This window comes from Opisthorchis viverrini (assembly GCF_000715545.1).
Source record: "Opisthorchis viverrini unplaced genomic scaffold opera_v5_25, whole genome shotgun sequence".
Lineage (NCBI taxonomy): Eukaryota > Metazoa > Platyhelminthes > Trematoda > Opisthorchiida > Opisthorchiidae > Opisthorchis > Opisthorchis viverrini.
In genome coordinates, this window is record NW_008751681.1 from 1724108 (window position 1) to 1745468 (window position 21361).

The 21361-nt window shown below is 44.3% G+C and overlaps 3 protein-coding genes across 3 annotated transcripts in view; 2 read left to right on the forward strand and 1 right to left on the reverse strand.

Moving 5' to 3' along the window:
• Positions 1-596: 596 nt before the first annotated feature.
• Positions 597-21361, reverse strand: part of T265_02157 (hypothetical protein) — a gene marked incomplete at both ends in the record, with an annotated part of 78588 nt that continues 57823 nt past the window's right edge. Inside the window, one exon of the mRNA XM_009166331.1 lies at positions 597-731. Coding sequence (XP_009164595.1) covers positions 597-731 — 135 coding nt within the window. The remainder of the gene's footprint in view (positions 732-21361) is intronic.
• Positions 2161-2439, forward strand: T265_02158 (hypothetical protein; the record flags this gene model as incomplete). Its single annotated transcript, XM_009166332.1, has 1 exon — positions 2161-2439. The coding sequence occupies one exon, from the start codon at positions 2161-2163 to the stop codon at positions 2437-2439; it is 279 nt and encodes a 92-aa protein (XP_009164596.1).
• Positions 8413-21361, forward strand: part of T265_02159 (hypothetical protein) — a gene marked incomplete at both ends in the record, with an annotated part of 100159 nt that continues 87210 nt past the window's right edge. The window contains one exon of the mRNA XM_009166333.1: positions 8413-9799. Within this exon, the coding sequence (XP_009164597.1) occupies positions 8536-9799 (1264 nt within the window). The remainder of the gene's footprint in view (positions 9800-21361) is intronic.

Below are 21361 nucleotides of genomic sequence, written 5' to 3' on the forward strand. Positions count from 1 at the left end.
GTGCGACTCCAGGCTGAGCTGCTCCAAATTGCCGTTGTCAATAAGAGCATCAGTTTTTGATTCAGATCTTTTATCGTTCTGACATTTGTTTATTCATTGAAAGCTTATTTTTGACCGAAAGCATTCAAATGAACTACGTTTCTCGTTTCGCAGTTACACTTTGCTTTGCTTTTAGTGGCGTTTTCTCCCTGTACATGTCTGGTAACGCTTCACGATACAGTGCCATCCAGCCCAAGACACGTCATTCTAAACCGGACTCGGCGTAAGTGTACTTGTAGTGAACACTCCAAGGGTTCATCGCTAACTGTGAATACCCACACCAAAGAAAGCACAAGGCCAAACATACCTATTTTTGTGGGAAGGCGGTTTACGGGCATGGAATTTATTGGAACGCCTTCAAGTATCAACAGTTTTTCGTGCCAGTTTTCTACCCAGTAAACGCTCACACAGTGTGCACCCAATAATTCTCCTCTGAAAGGATTAATGAGGGCTATACGCTTTCTTGGGGGGAGATGGAATTCAGAAAGCAGAACAAGAAAATAAAAACAAATACAACGTTTTTGGCGGAGACATAACCAGTGCTTGTTATTGGTAAGTCAGTGCGGAGGGGCCAGTGAGTTGATCAGGCGGTGTGGGGCATCTTTACCTAGAGAACACAGGGTGTCATATAATTTATCCACTCCATAATGGCTGAAAACACCGCACCAACTCCCACCATCTTTGCCCCATGGCTGCAAGTAATACACAAGTAAAAGCTTCCCGGGTGGCGCCTTTAGCTTTTCTGAAGAGTAATATACCCTACTGTCATAATCCGTCCCGTTGGTGCATGTTCTGTACAATGAATTCTGGTGAATAAGTTCACGTTGAACGTGCTTCCTAGTTCACCCCATACCCTCTGAAATCACAAGTCCGCGTCGCCATCTTCAGCTGCCGTCCAGAATCCAGCCTGCCACTCTGCGCCCCCAACCAATCCCCTCTTCAAAATCCACTTTACACGATGCCTGCCACCAACCTCTCCGGCGGATTACCCTGTCCCAACCAGAAGAAGAATAATGATAACTTTAAACATGTACTTAAGCAACCCTACTGCCGCGGCAATATATTGTTTTACAAGGCATATAATGGTATCGCCAACAGGTTCTTCCTGACTGACTCAAACTGATACCAAACCACATTTGTGGTGTATCAGTTTCCAACAAAACCCAGCTGAAAATGGCCTGGATCCTGTCCCAACCATGTATAAAATCCGCCTTCGGTTGAGTGCAATACCTGCGGACCGTTTATTTGGTTAAGCCTCTGTTACCTTTTATAGATTAACATTTGCCATCCACAGCTGCGGCAGCATGTCGTTGATTGATTTCCTGATGATTTCTCAGCCCATAACAGCGTCAACTCCCATGAAAACTTAGAAGACCCTCCTTTCTCATGTGGCATTACGGAGTCCGTCTCGTCTCTTCCATCGGCAAGCAAGCCCACCACCCACACGAACCAACCCAAGTGGGGTTCCGCATCCACGGCTAGCTCAACGTTGGCAGAATTGCACCTAGTGGCTCTCAATCTCTTTATTCCGGAAGCCACCAGAACTAAACTTGCCCGCTTTGTAGCCGACCGAATCGTCCTACTCTGAATCGTCCCTTATCACATTTTTTCTATCTCCGACTATTTTTCATGACGTGCCCAAAATTTGTCCCAAAACTTCCCCACATGGATCAGCCAGCATCGACGACCATATTACCCCCTGGATGTATTCCAGCCACGGACAAAATTGTCGCGGTTCACATTCATTAAACCAGTACTCCAAACAGGTATAAACACTTTCATGAGGGTCGTTTGTTGCTTAGGTTTAAAGCTACAACTACTTCAGTCAACAGAGCACCAACTCACTCCTCGTTTTCACTGCCATTATTGCTCTGAAGTTAACCACTATGAGCCTGCACACTCAGCATTTATGCCAGCTTTGAAACATCATCCAAAATCTTGGAGAGCGAGCCAACTTTCCGTTACTCCGAAACATGTAAACGCTTTGTCGCAACCTACACACGTCCTCAAGGTTAATAGGAAAGCTACTAATACGTATAGTAACAAATCAAAATTAAACTCTGGGTACTCTTCCAAAAACTACGGCGCTAGAAGCTTTCTTCGGGGAAGTGTCGCCGCAAAATGCCGCAGAAGCCACAGAAATGTCGGAATAATAACCGGCTCACAAGCTCATTGAAGACCACCATTTTAGCCCGTCCGATCCTTGAGGAAAACCGCATTCGTTCAGCTGTCCTTTTAGACTCGGACGGCTCTTTCAGTCCCACCACAGAATGGGCCTCCGAAGTCATTTGCCCCAATTTACTCAGCGGTGCCAAATCCGAGGTCGCCAATGGCTACCCTCCTACCAGTGCACTCCAGAGGCGGAATTTTCCTCAAGCAAGCTTCTCCCTCTCCCTTTGACACGGGTTTTCCTTTTGTCCCGGCATCATCTACGGAAAATGTCCTAGAATTATTCAGACACAATTGTCCCAACATATCAAACTTTTCCTACTCCTCTTGTATCCTCCCCTCATTCTTGGGGTATGCATTTTTTGCCCATTTTTGCCATACCTAGAGAAGTAGCAACCGTTTTGTCCTCATCAACTAAAATCTTATCGCCTCTACATGTTCCGTCGCAAAACAGCGGAAAATCGCGAACACATCCCCAATCAACTAACTACATGGCACTGAGCTTCTTCAGTTGGCTCCTTACTGATTCCTGCCTTCCCAGTCCTGTCTTAACAAACTGCAGCTCCCTTTCCCTGATCTCATTCTGCATGCTAAGAACAATGCACTCACAAGTGCAGTTTCAAAAATATTTCTCATAATTTATCGGGACATAGATGTGGAAACCCAGGAGATAGGGCTGCCCTTCTGAATTTACCCTCAATCAGCCCAGCAAGTGTTCTTTGAAAATGCCAATTTATCCAATTTTCACATCCGCCGTGAGGCTCAACAAGGCTGGATACTAAAAATTACTTCACCTATGAATTTTCCTGATCCGGTTTTGATTCCTTTTCCGCCTAGTTCATAAACTCTGCCTTACGTTGACGACCCAAATCTATTGTGCAAATGTCGCCGTATGTTCCAGTAAGCCACCGATGCCTGCGCAACCTACATAATACCAACTGCCTCCAGATAAACCCTAGAAAATATCATTCGTGTGTCCATCTCAAACACCGTCCTCTCAGCTATTCATTTGCCGGACAAAACAACCTCGTGCTTTTTCCCGTAGTCATTCACGACAAGGGCCTAGGGAGCTTTTCATATCCGAGATAGTGCCTTACTCATCCAAGACAAAAATTTTGCTGGCCGGCGTTTTCCCTAGAAAACTTCTGGGCCCAAATTGGTTAAACTTTATCGCGCTGAGTTCTTTCGTTGCTCTTTCGTTGCTTGATGAGAAGTTCCAAATTTGTGTGCTTCTCTTAGCGGGAAGTTGAGGTGAATATTTTAGATAATATAGAGCGTAAATGCACAGGGACGGCTGCTGCTTTCTAGATTTTCCTCAACAGGAGATGAGCATTGCATCTCAGCATATTTTCTCTTGGGACATTGGAGGCTATGGGGTTGTAGTCCGAACATCTCCATCCACAACGGTTCTATCCATGGGATTCTCATCCCTATCCTGGTCACGGCACCAAATGGAAGGAGGAAGGCCTCCCCTACGGAGTTGTTTATTTGCGAAACGCCAACTGAACAGTTGAAGTCTATTGGGCAGGTGATCAAAACTTTCATATGCATCTTGTTTACAAAACTGAATATCTATCTTCTTGGACGCGTCTTCCTGAACTTTCCTGAATATTCACTCGCTGTTACTCAATTGCAAGCAAAGCGACTCCACAAAGTGCCTCACTTTCCAAGAGGCGCGAAGCGGATTTACGGGAAAACATGCTACTAGTTTGCCTCGTCGGTCGTGTCCACTGTTACAATGGTACTGATTGTCGTTTGATCATACCCAAAACCTGGATGATACAGAAAACTGTTCCTAGCTTTTCTTTCCAGTCGTGTTAGTATGAAATTGGTGCGTGTGCTATCACCTGTCCGCGCTCAGCAGCACTTTACTGGTATATACCACATGTGTGATGTACACTTTGCTTAAGTCTGCACAGTGTGTCCGGTGACATTTCTGTGCCAAGTGGGCTTTTTTGCGTAGCCACTGTCTCTAATCGAGTAGTGGCTTTTGTCGGCCTGATATGTGTTAAATATTGAAGTCGCGTTATCCATCCAAATGAAAGGTGACTGGCATTATCCATTCACCAGTGATATTCTACTCCTTACCAATTATGTTACGCGTTGGTCTTGCACAGGACGACTAACGCCTAAAGCTGAGATGCCAGGGGTTAAATTTTACCGTTCTCCTTGGCTAGGAGTTATGTCGCGAATTCAGAAGATGCTCTGGAAGGGATGAGAAAAATGTCAGTTTTAAACCCTAAATAGAGGAACCTTGGTTAACTTCATTTAGGACCTGGTCTCAAGACAAAACAGCAACCTTCTTGAAAGATCCAAGGGTTAGTGTGTCCTTTTTGGGAAACTCAAATCTGTTACTTTGGGGCCTGATGTGATGGACCATATGGAGGCCGCTGCAGTGGGAAATTTTCAACCACCGTGGAAGATAATAGGCTCTAGCCTTGGCAGAGAGGGGTTCCGAGCCTTCTCTCTACATGAGTATGAAGGCTCAAGAAGATTTGAAACGTTTTTTTGAATTGCTGTATACATTTGTGGGCACACGAAAAACGCTAAACTCCTATGTTGCATGAATAAGTGTGAAGCAAAATAAGGCAAAAGAATGGACCACAGAGAATGACCAGCAACTTCGTTGCTTCAAGGTGGCACAGTACTACCACTGAAGGTGAAATGCTGCAAGTAAACCAGCGTTCCGTATCTTTGTGGCAGTCAATATTTGGGCAGGTGTGATGACATGTTGTGAAAAGACGGCCGAAGGTGTATTTATGGGGGGCATTAGAGCGTCTTTACGGGTGGGTTAATTAATGGTTGGAAGCATCCCATTTGCACAGGAACGAAGTGCTTAACTGAAGTAGGAAATTGCTATGCAGTACTTCTAGAACATCCACAAGCGGAAAAGTCTCATGAGAGTATGGTAATCTAGGGATCAATCGGTATAAGATCGGTTTCGTGACTAAGACTGGTCTTTTGAGAACACCGATCTTGATCGCATGCTTCAGATGAATGTTCAATACAGTAGTTTTAGCCAGAAAGCCTTGGAACGGCGGGAAAAGCCTGAATCGCCAAATTCTCTCTGACCGTGGATGGGTGCTGTGGGAAGCAGTTCCTGAAAGGCGCGATGGAAGTCAAAAGATATAGGCACTAGGGTCTTGCCTGACGCAATTTTACCGGGACGTGGCAAGCACTATTTTTGTGGATGAGGGGTCATTTCCACACCATCAGGTGAATTTCAGGTCGATAAATTAGGGGATTAGCTAGCACACCATCGGTGCCAATTCGCACCTACGTTTACCACTAATTCCCTGACCCAGACTATCAGTTCAACTCTTCAAGGCCGCTTGTCCACGGCAACGGCCTTTAATTTGGGCTCAGATCGGTTGATTTCAATAACCCCCGGCCTTGTGTGTATGATGTTCATCTTCAACTGCGGTTTCTTATCATGTGATGTGTTTTTCCACTTTATTCTGTTTAACCTGCGCTGTCTTATTACCGGTCCTATTCAGACACCAATCGCTGAACCAATACCTTAAATTTGGAAATGAGGCTATTTTTACTTGAGAGCGGAGGCACAAGAGAATATTTCTAGGAGATTTAGATTTCGGTGCTGTTCATGCCGGGATAGCCGCCACAATCACGCCATTCTAGCATTCTTGTCAGGAAATATCAGTCATTGTGAGTAGACTGGTTTATATGAATCATATATTAGGATTCAGGGGTTTTAATTCAGGCTCGAATATACCTGAGGTGATATTGACTACTTAAGCTGCCTGCCGAATGTATGGGTAAGGCTGCTGTCGGAAATCCAGAGGTAAGACTGCAGCATTTTCTTTCTCCTAGATCGTTTCCAACTGAAGAAAAGCATGAGGATGCTCGCTTCTGTCAGAGCAAGTATTCCCACGCTTTGTCTATGCAAGTTGCATTTGCCAAAACTGTCCACGATCGGAATTCAGAGTCCTTACCATAGCTTATCCCGGAACAACGCTCTCAGAAGGTCTGGTTTCGGTGGATGGCCCGCGAATTCTTCTGAGTACTTTTGGCCGCCTGGCATGGAAGGTTGAATTAGAGGGTAACACTTCTGTCCCTCAAAAATTATACTGATTCATCACCTTAAAAATACCGGTGGTGCAGCCAATACCTGACATTCACTTTGTACTGCCCAGTATAGGAAGAGAATCTTCCTGGTGGAAACCGAAAATGGCGTACTAGGGGGAAGCAGCGAACTACATTGCATGATTAATCTTGCCTAATGAAAGAGAAAAAAGTATTCTGTCAAACCACACTCTCTGGTGAAGATGAAGCCATAGGTTAATGGGCAGCGGTCAGTCGGAATTAGTAATGAATGAAGGGAAAATAACTTTTTCTGGACGAAGTGGGTGAAAGAACGAATTCCCGCTGGGATTTGGGTAAACAAGGCGTCTCCAGTTGATGGAAGACTGTCCGAAGCCCGCAGGATGATAATGAGCAAGATAGCGTGCTAATTGCAAGAGGCTGACTAAGAGCTCATATTCACAGTCCGATGAAGATTGAGTGTAAAGCGTGTGACTTACAAGTAGCCATGGGGTGCGGGATTTCAACAGATTTGTTGCGGTTTGTAAGGATTCAGATAGAAGAAATATCTTGCCATAAGGGGTTAAAGTTTCCCGTAAGAAATGTTTATCATGTGGAAAGTCTGTTAGACATCCATTCTGTAGGTAGGTCTGAATTCCACCAGGAAGATGCAATGCGTGGAGAGATAGGACGAACAGCAATTAATTGTCCAAACAGCAGTTACTTGAGTGTACTTGGAGTGGATATGTTGAGGAACACCTTATTAGATATATCATAAAAGACTTTAGCCTCCCAGGGGAGGTAGCGCACGTAGCTATTCGAGCGGATCCAAGAAGGTTTTTGTATGACTCGACGGCGTGTTGCTGCGGAATCAGACAAATCAGTGTGTTTGGAGTCAAAAGAATAAAAGGGGGCCAGCCGTCAAGCCGGACGGTCAGTATAAAATGGGGACCAGTAGCGTGGGATCCACCGAACCAGCAAGGTAAGATTTTGGCTATGTGAGAAAGTGTATAAACTGTTATGGTGATAGGTGGAAGTTTGAGCTTTTGACCACTTCTTCTGGAGCAGAAGAGTCGGCTATATGGAAATCCTTCGTTCCGAGAAACCATCTAATGTAAGCTGGAGACATGTGTCACGGTGTGTACTGCTATACGTAAGAGCATATTGCAGGGTGTAGATTCTTGGCTGCAGTATTATGTAGCCCGAGAGTCCTCGTAGGTTAGAAGCAGCCCAGTGCTACATTCAGTCTATCAATTCTATCCCAAACATTTAGCGGCCGCATCGTCATCATTGACAGCAACATACTAGCGACACATATTATTGCCTCATTGGTAGGTGTAAATACATACAACGTTGTGGAAGAACGAAAGTGAATATATTGGACTTATTTTTGGATTATCCGAATATATAGTCTGCGTCAGCTACAGATGACACTAAGCTGGGTAGGGTTAGGAGGTACCGTATGTGTACGTCAAGTTCGAAACTGGAATACGCGCTGGTAGGGGATGTGTGTTCAGAAAACCAACGTAAACTACCTTCTACATGTCTTGGTGTATATTTACTGTTTAGAAGAGCCATTTTGTTGGTCGACAGCCTGCTCACATACATTTGGTTTTGGTCGGAAATATACACAGGGACACACTGAAAGATTCAGATTAATTTGATAGTTAAGTTAACTTCACCCAACAACATGCGTAGCAGTATGTTATCAGTACGTCTTAAAATGAGGTATTGCAAGGCTTATTTGGCTAAATCGTCAGGAAGTAAATGGCTGCACTAATGGACACCACGGGGATCAGACTGCATGCTTAGGTGGCTGTCTGCCGATGCCAATTGGGGCTCCTCAAAGCCCAATTAGGAGATAATATATCGTGAGCGCCACATATAGTTGCCAATCTGTGGCATCGTAGATTGTTTGCGAGAAGGGAACCTATGGGGCTTTCTCATGGGGACAGGAAGGTCAGTTTGAATGAAGATGCTTAGGGACATCATCAGCGACCATTTGATAATCCCATGTCTATCGACCCATAAACAACACACTTTTGGTTCCCTTTCAGTGTCTGTCCATCTTCATAACTTATCGGACTTGAATTGTATGGAGGACAGCACTGGTACGGCACTTTTATGTCACTGCATGTTGATGCCCTTGGCTTTCAAGGTCACCAAAAGGTCCGCGTGCAGCAAACTCCGCATCAGAGTGCGATGGAATGTGTCCATTTTGTGCAACGTTTTTCTCTCAACTCTCCAAAATACACACTAGATGAAGAAGTACATTTGTGAATAGCCATGTCCAGTTTGGCCAACCCAGCACTGCCTTCCCAAGGTCCGATCTTAATGCAACCTCCAGGGATTTCATCTTCACTGGATGGCGTTGACGGCAACGTTGACCAAAGAATTTTGAAGAGAAGAGCAGATTCTGAGTCTGAAAGCGACTCGGACACTTCTTCGGAGGAGGAGGAAAGTAGCGACGATGACAAACACGTGGCTGAAAATCCGATACTCAAGGAGCGTCTCAAGCAACTAGATCGATATGCTACACGCATACATCATACAACCCACTCTCCCAATCCAGTCGTAGACCCTATTACGATACCTGCTCTTTATAACACTAACTTACCTGTAGCCGAGTGCACAAACAACAATGGCTCGTTGTCTGCGCATGGCAAATCCAGTGGGCCGTCTGAGCTCGCTGACAGCAGTTCAACTCCTTCCGAATATCGTTCTCATCAATTATCTGTTGCTGAATCCCCAAACCCTTGCAGTGGGCCGGCTTCACTGAACACATCGGTCACTCCAAAACATAATTTTTCTCCTCCCTACGGAATACTTACGAGTGCTGCCAATTCCGGACCGGCTTCACAGAGTGACCAGCTGGGTAACATTCCTGCCTATCAGAAGTATTCTGGCAACTTTTCATGCAAACCAGCAGAACAATCCATGGGCTATTCTCTTCCATCACAGATTGATAACCCGAGTTTACATAGGATACCAGGTGGTGACTACACCGAGGAAGATAACCAGGAATTTGTGTGTGATGTCTGCAATGCTGTCTACTCAAATCGTTCTTCTCTACGCAGTCACATGAAGAAGCATATTAATCATGTCACGAAGCGCCATCAATGTGACCAATGCCCATATTCTACCCAGTATGGTAAGAATCTGTTCAAACACATGGAGTCTATGCATATGACGGACAAAGAGGGGCAGTATCACTGCGGTGAATGTTCTCGTAGATTCCCGAACGAAATGTCTCTCCGTGATCATGAGTGTACTATGTCGCAGTGCAGCTCTTATCGTTGTCCTGAATGTGGCCGAGTTTTTAAGACAAAGTTGCGCCTGAAGTATCATGCTGATATTCATAACCCACGAAAACCATATGTATGTGATGTCGAAGGTTGTGATAGAGCTTTCCGTACCCCGAAGTATCTGAAGAACCACCGAGATGAATTTCATCGTATGCAACCCAAAAACTACTTGTGTCCCGTTGAGGGATGCGATCTAATATTTCATCGGAAGACCCACCTCAAGCGTCATATCGCTACACACGACGGTAAGCATCTTGTTTCAAATGCCATTTGCACACCTACGAGCTTGTCTAACAACAAACTCTCACAAGTTTCTTAAATGATAATGCACGGGCATGCAGTGTCTTAATGATGAACAACTGCTCTTTGGTGTTCGACTCATCGTTATGGTATAGAATCACTTTCTTTGACATGTTTAGCGATTATCAGCTAAAAAGGATGGTAAGAAATATAAAATTGCTTAGCCATGTCACCGTTTCGGCGCCCAGCTACCGTGCTGTATCAGGGCTGAAATACTTCCAAGACACTCAAGCATAAACAGGATCAGTCGAAATGCCGGGGGTGGGTTCGAACCAGGTGCTCTTACCACGTGATGAGTTGGTTAGCCTACTCTGTAGTAACACTAAAATTGCAAATTGGTTAACTGCTGCTGGTCAGGGACTAGTTCATTTCGTATATGTTTGAAAATACGACCAACAGATTGCCCTTCTGGATTACGGCACGGCTGATGGTCCAGGGACTTCTGTCGGACCAACAAGGCTGCTCTTTAAGAGTATCTACAACAAATGAAGGCCCTGCAGAGTAAAAGAGGTTAATTATCGTGCCATAGCTTGAATGTTTCAATAGGATTGAGGGTACTTCGACAGCTACACTCGTTTATACACTGCTTTCGTTACAAGGGGCTCCTCAAATGAATTCCAGCTGAATTTCCTAGTAGTGAATGTGCTGTAAATAGGCCGCTTCACTTTTCGGTTGGCACGATTTTCCAGATATCTCAGTGTTTCCCTTTGACCAAACGATACTCGAAGTTGCTAGAAGCTCTCCGAGGGGCTTTTGTTGACCTTTTTTGACCTATTCAGCCAAGGACTAAAGGCAGTTCAACCCGTATCACTGCTTCGTGTAAAAATGGAGTTTTGAATCGCTCACTTGAAAGATGATCGTATTCCAGGTTCGATGATTTTTAGACCAATGCTTCTGTAGAAGTCAGTCCGTTTAATTCCTCGTCGTCTATATGATTGTGACGCACTCAAAAACCATAATATGAGGAAAGATTCATAAAGGAAATTACTCAATGTTGCTGGAGACTGTTCGACAGCCATCTTCATACCAGCTGAAATATGAGGCTGCCCTTGTGCAGCACTTTCAATTGAAGGATGTCATAAACGAAGGGTTCAGTTGAGTTTTCCGTGAAAATCAAATCGATACGCAAATGAGTGTATTTGTCAAAATTTGTGGTTGTAATTTCACGATTACTACCATAATAATCCTCATGCTGTGGGACTTTATAAGCGCGCTACAGTGCATGCTGAGGGTAAGGCAATAACGGGACTGTTTTCTACAGAAGTACTAGCCTAATTTCCATCAGGCCTAGAACACGACCACATCACCATGTAAGTGCGATGTAAGCTTGTAGCTAGACGCCGGAACCCGGACATAAACAGTTGTGAAAGCCATTTCGCCTGCTGAGTTTCGGGTGATACTTCTGGTAATTTCTAGTGGTCTGTATACAGATGATTTGAAACAAGCCCAAGGATTTTTCTGTTCGACAAAACACTGTTCTTTACTCTTTTCTCTAGTGCTCTTCAACAAAAAGACTTAGGCGAATTTAAGGGTGATATGAATAATACAGCCTCTGTAGCTACCTATCCGGGAACCATCATTGCAGTTACGCACCAGTACTCACCACTGGTGTATTGCTGTGCAGATGCTAGAAACAAGGACTGGTGAAGGCTGGGTGGTTACTGTTGTTTCACCTTGCAATCCGTAAAGGATCCGTAGATTGAGGTGGAGGATATATTTGTCAAAGTGCTGTTTCGAGAAGTGTTCCCCACCAGGCTAAACAATCTTAAAAGCGCGGCGCCAAGTATCGGTCGGATGTTTGACATTATTCATCTCCAGGTCTTTTCGATCTTTTCTGGTCAGACTTGATTTTCTATGTTCAGCTTATGCCCGTCAAATTTTCGTCTCCCTGACGTTTGTTGGTTGTTAGCTTCCGCTGTGCAGCACCTATGAACTTGCGAATCACGTATTAATCGCGTCACAGGTTACTACTGAATCAGCAAGGACCTGATAACAATCGGGCGAGTTGGCCCAAGTGGTTAGAGCGCGAACTTACTGACCGGAAGGTCCGTGATTCGAACCCGACCTCTGCCTCTCGACTTCCCCTGTCTGGGCTTGGGTAACCTGGCAGTATCCAAGCCCTCGTGCAACCTTCACGTGGCATGGCAGCTAGGCACCGAAAGGGTGCTACAGCTGAACGATTTTCTCAGGGACCTAATAACGGAGAATAATGTGTTATGAGGAGGGTTTATTCCCCAGACGATATGCTACTTGGTCAGCATCCACGAACCGAGTGTAAATAACTTTTTAGCTGGTGCCCGCTCCCTTCTCTGTCCACGCCCTCCTCCCTTCTTGTGTCCTCCGTAAACCGCCGTTTGGTTTCACGATGCTGAAGCGTTAATGTCAGCAATGGGAGACTTGCGCCAATATTCATAACTGATGTGATGAGTTGGATGTTAATAGGGATGATGCTGCTGACTATGGGTCATCTGTGATGAGAATGTTATGGACAGGAGTGAATTAATCGAAAACGAACTAGTGGCTGTGGTTAGCCGGATATGGGCACCGTAAAATGAAGGTTATTTTCCACTGTCACATAAAACAGCGTTCAGGGTCATACACCGTTCCGCTGCTTAGCTTTCATACCACGCGAAAGAAGCAGGGTTGTTGAACTACTGCCAATTTGCCCAAACCTAAACAAGAGCAGTTGATATGCCAAGATCTTCCAGTCGGTAAGTTGGAAACTTAACCACAGAGGTATCTCGAGCGACGTTGAAATTCCAAAATTTGCTATTCTACTGTAGGGTGAAATTATATATCCAAGGCTTATCTATCGGTTGACGGTGGCAGAACCACGGCGCACGTGTGCATAATTTGTGACTCGCGGAGAGCCGAATATGTTTCGTGCAAGCCCTTTATGCTGATGCTGATCCGAGATGATAAGTTAGGCGGGAAACCATGCGATCGTCTTGAGGACCACTGGCATGATGGCATAGCAACGGTCGCCAGCACTACTTCACCACAAAGTCATCGGTCTCATTTGTCTGTTTCCATGCTGCAATGAAACACCCAATTCCTTAAAATAAATCATCAACAGTTCTCTCTGGGGATTCCCATTACTGTGCCTTTCGGATGATAATGGGTAGCTTGCAGGTAAACCAGTAGTCAGGTGAGTCATGGCCTGTTACAAAAACCCGTATAGTCGTTATTGTATTCAACAGTGCAAAGCTATTTCGATATGCCGCAAGGCCTTTCAAGACTCCCCAGGAGCAGTTGGTTAGGTCCCTCTGTCTAATGTCATATTCCAAAATCTTACTTCAAGATTACTGTTCTTCACATTAGCAAACAGTTGGTTGTCCCCAAGTTCGGTCTCGTTCAACTGACCAGAGATGTCTTATTTCTGAACTTGGTTACTGCCATTCGATTTGGATATCCTAACCCAGTGTACTACAAATATACTGTGACAACTACTGAAATGTTGCGTGCGTCATGTTGCTGTTCATCCACACACGCTAGTTGGAATAGTCAAGCATGGAGAAAGCTATAGGGCTATTCTAACTACCGTCAGGTCATTTTGTCTCTCATTTCCGGATCACACAAACTTTGCCTTTGCGAGAACACAAATGACCCATCAAGCCCATCTGCCTAGATTTGTCAGAAGTTTGTTCAAATGCTTTACTGATGTAGCTTGTTCAGCTTACAACAATTCACTTCGATGAACGAACTGAGGAGCAGGGTCATCTCTCTGGTGGATTCCCCAGTGAACATTCGTGAACGATTGTTTAGGCATCATCTACATAAACTGAGAACAGCCAGTCGCCTTTCTCCATAATCGTTATCCGATTCTAAGTAAAATCGGGTGACAAGAGTTTCACTGTCTTTTGTATGGCTGATACTGTCCACACATGAAAGATTGACTTGAGGTTATGCTTTGTCCATCCATTCAGTGTGTGACTGTTTTGAGGTGGATCCATTCTGGATAATGATAGAGCCAACCAGAAGACTTTTTCAATCGAGACCAACGCTTGTGCGTCCTTCAGAGCTCAAGATGACTCAGTGGCTAAGGCGTGAACTTACCGAAAGATCTCGTGAACGATTGTTTAGGCATCATCTACATAAACTGAGAACAGCCAGTCGCCTTTCTCCATAATCGTTATCCGATTCTAAGTAAAATCGGGTGACAAGAGTTTCACTGTCTTTTGTATGGCTGATACTGTCCACACATGAAAGATTGACTTGAGGTTATGCTTTGTCCATCCATTCAGTGTGTGACTGTTTTGAGGTGGATCCATTCTGGATAATGATAGAGCCAACCAGAAGACTTTTTCAATCGAGACCAACGCTTGTGCGTCCTTCAGAGCTCAAGATGACTCAGTGGCTAAGGCGTGAACTTACTGACCGAAAGATCCATGGTTCAAGCACAACCTCGAAATCCCGACTGCTCCTGCGTAGACTTCGGCAAAGTGACAGTAGCTCAGCCCCAATTGCTACTTTCAGGTAACATAGCATCTAGGCACCGAAAGGGTGTTGCAGCTGAGCAATTCGCTCGATACATTCTTCAAACCGTTAGGTCGAATACAGTAGGTCTTTTGATATATATATATATATATTAGCAGGCTTAGACTGTGCGGACGACGTTTTTGCTTGACAATAATCAGTCCACAATCTACTCTAAATAGAATTTGGGTTGTAGTTCCAAGTCTCAGTATGCATTTTTTACCGTCAAAATGCGAAGTACTTCTTCAAGGTTTCGAGTCCTCTATTTTCTTTTGGCATTTTAATTAGAGGCACTCAAGCTTCTTGAACGTTTTACTTGTTTGAGAAGGTGTGCAAGCCGTCTGCAAGATGTGTCACTTTACGATGATAAAAGGGGTCAGTACTCCCATTATTAGGGAGCAAACAACATTCGCAAGCTGATGCCTATGACGTCAGAAGCGAATTTCATTGACACTGAGGGGCCGCGCACGCTAAGATATTGTAAGAACTGACTTATATGATGGTTTCAAATATCGATCTCTCGGATTGGTCCGATAGATCACAAGTTTGACCATCAAGTCAAAATAGTTGGGACATGCAGCACTTGTGCTCAACCGTCGCAACTTTGGAAGATCCCATTTCTCGTTCTTCCTTCGGATGGAATGGCAGCTAGGCACCGAAAGGGTGTTGCAGCTGAACGATTATTATTATCATCATTATTGTTTATCGACACTGAATAGCTCTGCTTGATATGAGTGGTGAACCACTATTATTGGCAGATACCGTTGTCCATACCGTCAGTTGGCGCATGCGCTGTGCTGTCCGTCGTCGCCGATAACATTGACACTGATGGTCATTGATGGTTCAGTTACTAACTATAGCTAGCGGCGGTTGATTTGTTTGGGGAAATCGGTCGGCGCCTCGTATGTTCGCCAGCAACGAGTTGCGGTCATGGACCAGACACGTACGGACTAACATCCACTTACAACTTCGCCAACGGATATCGTATGTTAACTTGAGTCCGGGTTCTTTCAAATCAGTCTTGAACCTGTGATCCGGACTGTCAGTTGTATCCAGGACGAAAACGCAATCCTTGACATGATAAAAGAACCAGTGTGACTTTCAGGACTGTCCTTCAAATTTTTGGATAAGGAGAACGACTTATTGAATAAAAATAAACAATAGCAACAGCAATAGATGCCTGAGACGTTGGATGCTGAAATAAGCACCGTGCTGGACTGGAGGGTCATCTGTTTGGATGTATGGACCTTTGTGTGTATGGTTCTTTCATTTCTCCTCAATAGAATCTTCATTATTTGCGGACTTATGTACACAAATGTCAGTACGGCTGTGAGGCACCGATGCTCTTATCTGGCGTTGCCGTCAGTATTGATGACGATAGACCAGACTCCTCAGCTGCCTCTCAATTGAGTAGAATTACTGAGGCCATGCATCGAAAGGCTGTGACACGTTCATTTTCGTCGTATTCTCTGGGGACTCTTTGGTGATCTTGTATGAAGATCTTTATCTAACTGGTGTTGATCGGTAGTCCAACGAGCCCCACGTGGTAAGTGAAGCGTTTAAGAACGACCTCCGATCCCGTATGTTTTTGTCAAGCGAAACTCTCGTCAATGTATTCGAGTCCCACATTCTGATGGTTCGGACTGTTGGATGCCAGAGTATATCCTGAGTTAAACGAACAAACAGTTATTTCATTGTAACACCCGAACAGGTGCCTAGCCACATCGGTGTCCTGTGGGAGTACGAGGGCTGGAATGCCGCCAGCTAGTCCAAGTCTAGACAGGAGCACTCAAGATGCCAGAATCGGCTTCGAACAACCGATCTTTTGTACATTAAATTCGCGTCTCGACCACAGTTGTCCTGAATCTAAACAACACAACTGACAATGGATATCCGTGGCGCACATCGCAGGTGTTATCTAAACTGGATGCATGGTTTTTTTGACGGATGATAATCTTCAGTGAATCAGCGAGTTTGGTCTTTAGACAGTCAGAAAGAAGGATAGTCCCTATTGACCGACTGTGCATAAGGTCGAATGCTGCTCAGAAGCAATCAGTGATCTGCTGCCGAAACCCAACCCCGTGCTATATAGTATATCTGATCAACAACATCTGCTCAACGCAACTTTTCCCTCAGTGATCCATTTGTCGCTGGACTCCTGTGGTAGGACAAGAAGTAGACTTCCTCTCCCGCCCTAGAGTTTCGCGTGATACCTGAATTGGGTAGTCTGGTCTCAGATGGGCATATGATACCTAGCCCCAAATTGTGTAGACTACGCATAGGTGTCGCTTGAGATACTGATTGGCCAGTAGCGTTCCTGCTTCCAGCTTCTATCCAGATTGTGCCTGAATAAGCAAGCCATAGGCACCTCGGATTTTTGTTTAGACTAGCCCTAAATCCCCATCCTTCCTTTATTTCTTTTTTCGTTATAACGCTTTGTTCGAATAAATTGATATGGATGTACGTCAGTAAAGCCCAAATGTTCTCATCTAGTGTTGCTGTGAATGCTCATGATGCTGATTGGGCAACAACCTCATACAAACAATCAATGAACCGCCACATAATCAATAGTGATTGACACTCCTTTTTATTCTTGAACCCTGGTGGTAACATTACCTTAGGGATGCAATGTACGGGGCACCTTCAGTAGATGCTACAGGGTGGCAGGTCTCTAGGGCTAGTTTCATGAGGTCCAAGTGGTAAGTTTATTCACTTCTCAAGGCACTTACCCTCGACCATACTTAGGCATTTGGTTTAATGGTTCATTTGCGATAAACCGTGCGGTCTTTGAAAGTAGCCTTGAACCGAAAAAAGTGTGAGAAAACCCATCTGTGGTCATATTTTATTACGAAAATTTCTCCTGTCATTCAACTACCAAAGATCTGAATGATAAGCGTAAATATAAGATTGTGGATGATGAGTCCTATTCTAGTGTGGCTATTTATGATGATTAAGTTAATGGTTGCCTTTGAGGTTTTTATCCTAGATAATAACTAATCATTCAGTCTTACACCTTTTCGGTGCAAAGGTGCCGCTGACCTCGAAGTGGCCATTAGGGTTAGGATATTGCAAAGATGCCCAATCCTAGATCTGCGCAGTCGAAAACTCTTGTTTGGGTTAGAACGATTGCCGGTTACTCGCTGTGTATCACAACTACCCGGCTATCTTGAAGAATTGACGCCTGAAGTATGCGAAAATCTAGTTCTTGAAGTTATCTTTCGGAAGATAAGGGCACGTAAAGAAGAGGAAAAAACACTGGTCATAATTCCTCGGTCTCCCTCCGAAAATATCTTTTCTAGCTGTGACCCACAATTTAAACCATTCGCGACCTTTTTTGCGTCGAGTTTAGCGTCGACTCAACCAAGGCATAACCGGCAGAAGTTTCTTGGGTATTTGATGTTTGTATAATTCAACGTGAGACTCTGCAGTTATACAGAAACGGTGGTGTTCATACTTGGTTAGGTGATAGGAATAGACATCAGCTTCGTGGTATACAACGAGTGTTTTAATCGTCTACTAAAATGGTATATTTTTTCGCAACGAAGCCGGTGCTTCGTTTAGTGTTTGATGTTGTCGTTAATCGAATGTGCTACCGGGGGTTCTATATTCTCAATCTGTACCAAATTTTGCCTCTCGGCTAAAAACACCTTACCCAATATACCAAAATGTTTCTTATTACATTGAACCACTTTTATCGACCTCAGCAATCTACGCAGAGAGCCAGACCATCCCAGATAGTTTTATTCCGCAGCCGGAACTGTAGCCACTCGTGGAACCACATATCCAGTAGTGCATCATTCTCGTACCCAATTAACCCCATCCTGTTGTCAGTGCTTATAGTGCACTGTCCTTTCATAATTATGCGCTTCATTGCTAACCCTTCCTCATCTACGTATTGCACAATGTTCTACTGAGTTTACGGCTGATGCTCCCCCTTTTGGGAAGTCACTCCCTAAAGTGGTTGAAACAGCGTTAACCGTAAGGCACTCTGGTGTGAGACCTTTGAGAAGAATACAGTCTCATGGAGGCCTCTATCGAACAAATCTGCTCGCATCGATTCCTACTATAATAAGACCGTGTGACAGTGCACTGGTCTCCCGAGTGTCTGCGTATTTGTCTCCTCATAGTACGATCACCCCTCTGGTGCGGCCAAATTCACCTGCCTTTCTCAGGACCGTACTAGAGAGGAGATACTGTGCCTCAGTCCCCTTGGTGGCCTTCTTTGATGGACTGATTTATTATACACATACGCGATCTACCTGCGTTTGTCTCATCAATCCATGGATGGAGATGATGAACAGTTTTCTGTCATAAGGTATCCCGGCGTTCCCCGTTAGCCGTTACCCATTTTGCAACCTATCCGTGGCACTAAGACCACCATCCAACAGAGACTCAGTATCTCATTTCTCCGTTCTAATCCATCTTTTATGAACTCTCAAAATAGAATGATCATATGACAGTCCTAAGTACATGGACTTGCATCGTTATTTCAGTTTGTTCTCTGAAATTTATCGTATGTTACAAGACGATTTTGCTCTAGTTAAGTAGTCAGTTTTGAGGTGAGTTGCGGTGGACCGGGAAGTGTCATTATTTACGGAAGGCTAGTATTACTAGGTTATTTCGTATGAAGCATTGCCCTGCAGACATGAGGTTCCCGTTAACTTACTGTCTTCCGTGATTCAGAAGTAGGTAAATCCGTAGATAAAATTTGGTTCCTCAGGAGTGAAACAGTTTGAACGAACTTTTCGAATCTCTGTCACCACTTTGATGGTAGTATCATGAAGAAATCCCGAGAAACACCTGTTACTAAAGTTTCAGAAGATGTTTTAGAGATATTGATGATGTTCATCTCTTCAGCTTTCATTCTAGCGGTTAAACATCCCTTGTGGTACTTAATTTGACGTCCATTCATCTCTTGGTCTTAGCGAAATATAAGGATAAAAAAATCAACTAGATGGCGTACATTTTTCCTGTCTTCATATGTAAAAGCGAGTCATTTCCGCACTGATTCGACAACCAAACGCCATCATCATCTGGTGTTTTCGTCATCATCATCATCATTGACAGCGTGACATCAGCGTTCAACACCGATGCTTCACTGCCGTAGACATCTCGTTTGAATGAACGGGGCATGAAAAGGGACGATGCAATCCACATGGTTCATCATAGAGAGGCTTCCGAGCGAGCTTGATAAATGGAAGCACTATCTGTGATCAGGTCTTCTGTGTGGCCTCAAGTGTACAGCAACTGCTAAATGGAGGGCCTCCCTAAGAATAGCTGGTTCCAACTCAGCTTCTAGTGGGTTAGTTTGTTCGAGCAAATAATCAACGTTCAGGTGAGCAGTATTGGTCTAGGTTTATGGTTCAAAACTAGAGGGACCACATCGTTCACCAAAATTTGGCCGATTGTTGAATGGAAGTGTCTCTAAAATAATTATGCAGTCACAAAATTCTTCATGATTTTTCTCGTTGGTTACCATGGATATTACTGGGTGAATATTGTGCACGTGTACCTCATCACTTAACCTTAGCAGTGGTTTGTGGACAGTGCGCTCTAATACGACCAGCTGCCATCAGCTCTGACATTTATCAGTTGACCGTATGCAAATAAATTTAGCTTTCAACCCAAAATTTCACGCCTAAAATTTTTTGGGGGGAGTAGGCCTACCTGATGAGCTCCAAGAAACCAGTAAAGAGCTGTCCAGAGATGCCTTATCCAAGTCTCGCCTCTAATCGTTGGGTTCCCACGTAATTTCTTATTGAGGCTTTCAAGGTAAATGCCGATCAATGGCGAAGCATAACCCATTGTGTCGTTTGAATTATTCTGATTCGGATGGCCAGGCTAATTTTATATCGGCCCTCAGATGATTGCAGGAGTGCGTCGCGCCATTCCAGTACCTGCATTGGGCGAAGTGCCATCTGATACCATCCATTTTCGATAAAACGGGGGTCTTTGATAGTCTGGACCAGCGTGGTAACCACCTGCACTGAGTTGTGACAAATATACCGCCGCCTGTGTGCAACGGAACAATGAACACAACACAGACTGTCTATTTTCACCATTCATCATATCATCCACCTGTGAACCTCAGGTGAAACGGAGCCGGCTTCTAATTTTTTACGGGAAAGATAAGTGTGGCGTGGATTTCATGGTACGTTGAAGAACTAGTACACTGGGTGGTCTAGATGGTTAGCATTGTGTGGGGAAATTTTCGGTAGTAGCAATCATTCAAGCATGTGCTATAGGTTTAATTATTATTATAACAACCGTTCGGGGATGGAAACCCAAATGACTACCGCCGATTTTGTTTATCATACTCGAACGAGTTTGTGTAGAGAGGGGGTGAGATGGCTCAGTCGTTAGAGCGCGAATTTACTGACCGCAAGATCCGTGGTTCGAACTCGGCTCCTGCATCTCAAATTCCCCTTGGGCAACCTGGTAGTATCCTAACCCTCGTGTTTCCTTCGGGAGGCATGGCAGCTAGGCACCGGGAAAGTGTTACAGCTGAACGTTTTTTTTTCGTGTAAAGAGAGTAGTAGTTTGCCCACCTTATCATCTCTTTAAGTAAAGTATATTAGATGTCCGTCTATGAACGGTTGAAAAAGGAAAGGAAAAGGAATTTAGGATAGCCTTATGGACATACTTTTGTTGACTCTTGGTCTTTCGTGCTCATCATATCATCTCTGATTTGGCAAATTATAAGAAGCATGCATGATTTACATTGGAAAAACTAAAGAACTTTTTTCATCTATGGCTTAATTATGTCAACGTTGAGTTGCTTGAATTTGTCAATTTTGAACTACTGTGGATGTTATGCAACGCCTGATTTTGTGAAAATGCTCGAGAGGCAGGTCAAAATGTCTCATTGTCAGGCGTGGTTCCCAGATCCCTGTGCATTTGGCAAGCTGATGAATCCTCTCCCGTTCAAGCAGCTTTACAAAAGCAATAGAATATATATATAGTAACCTGTCGTACAATACGGTTTACCTGGACCTATATATATATATATATATATATATATATATATATAT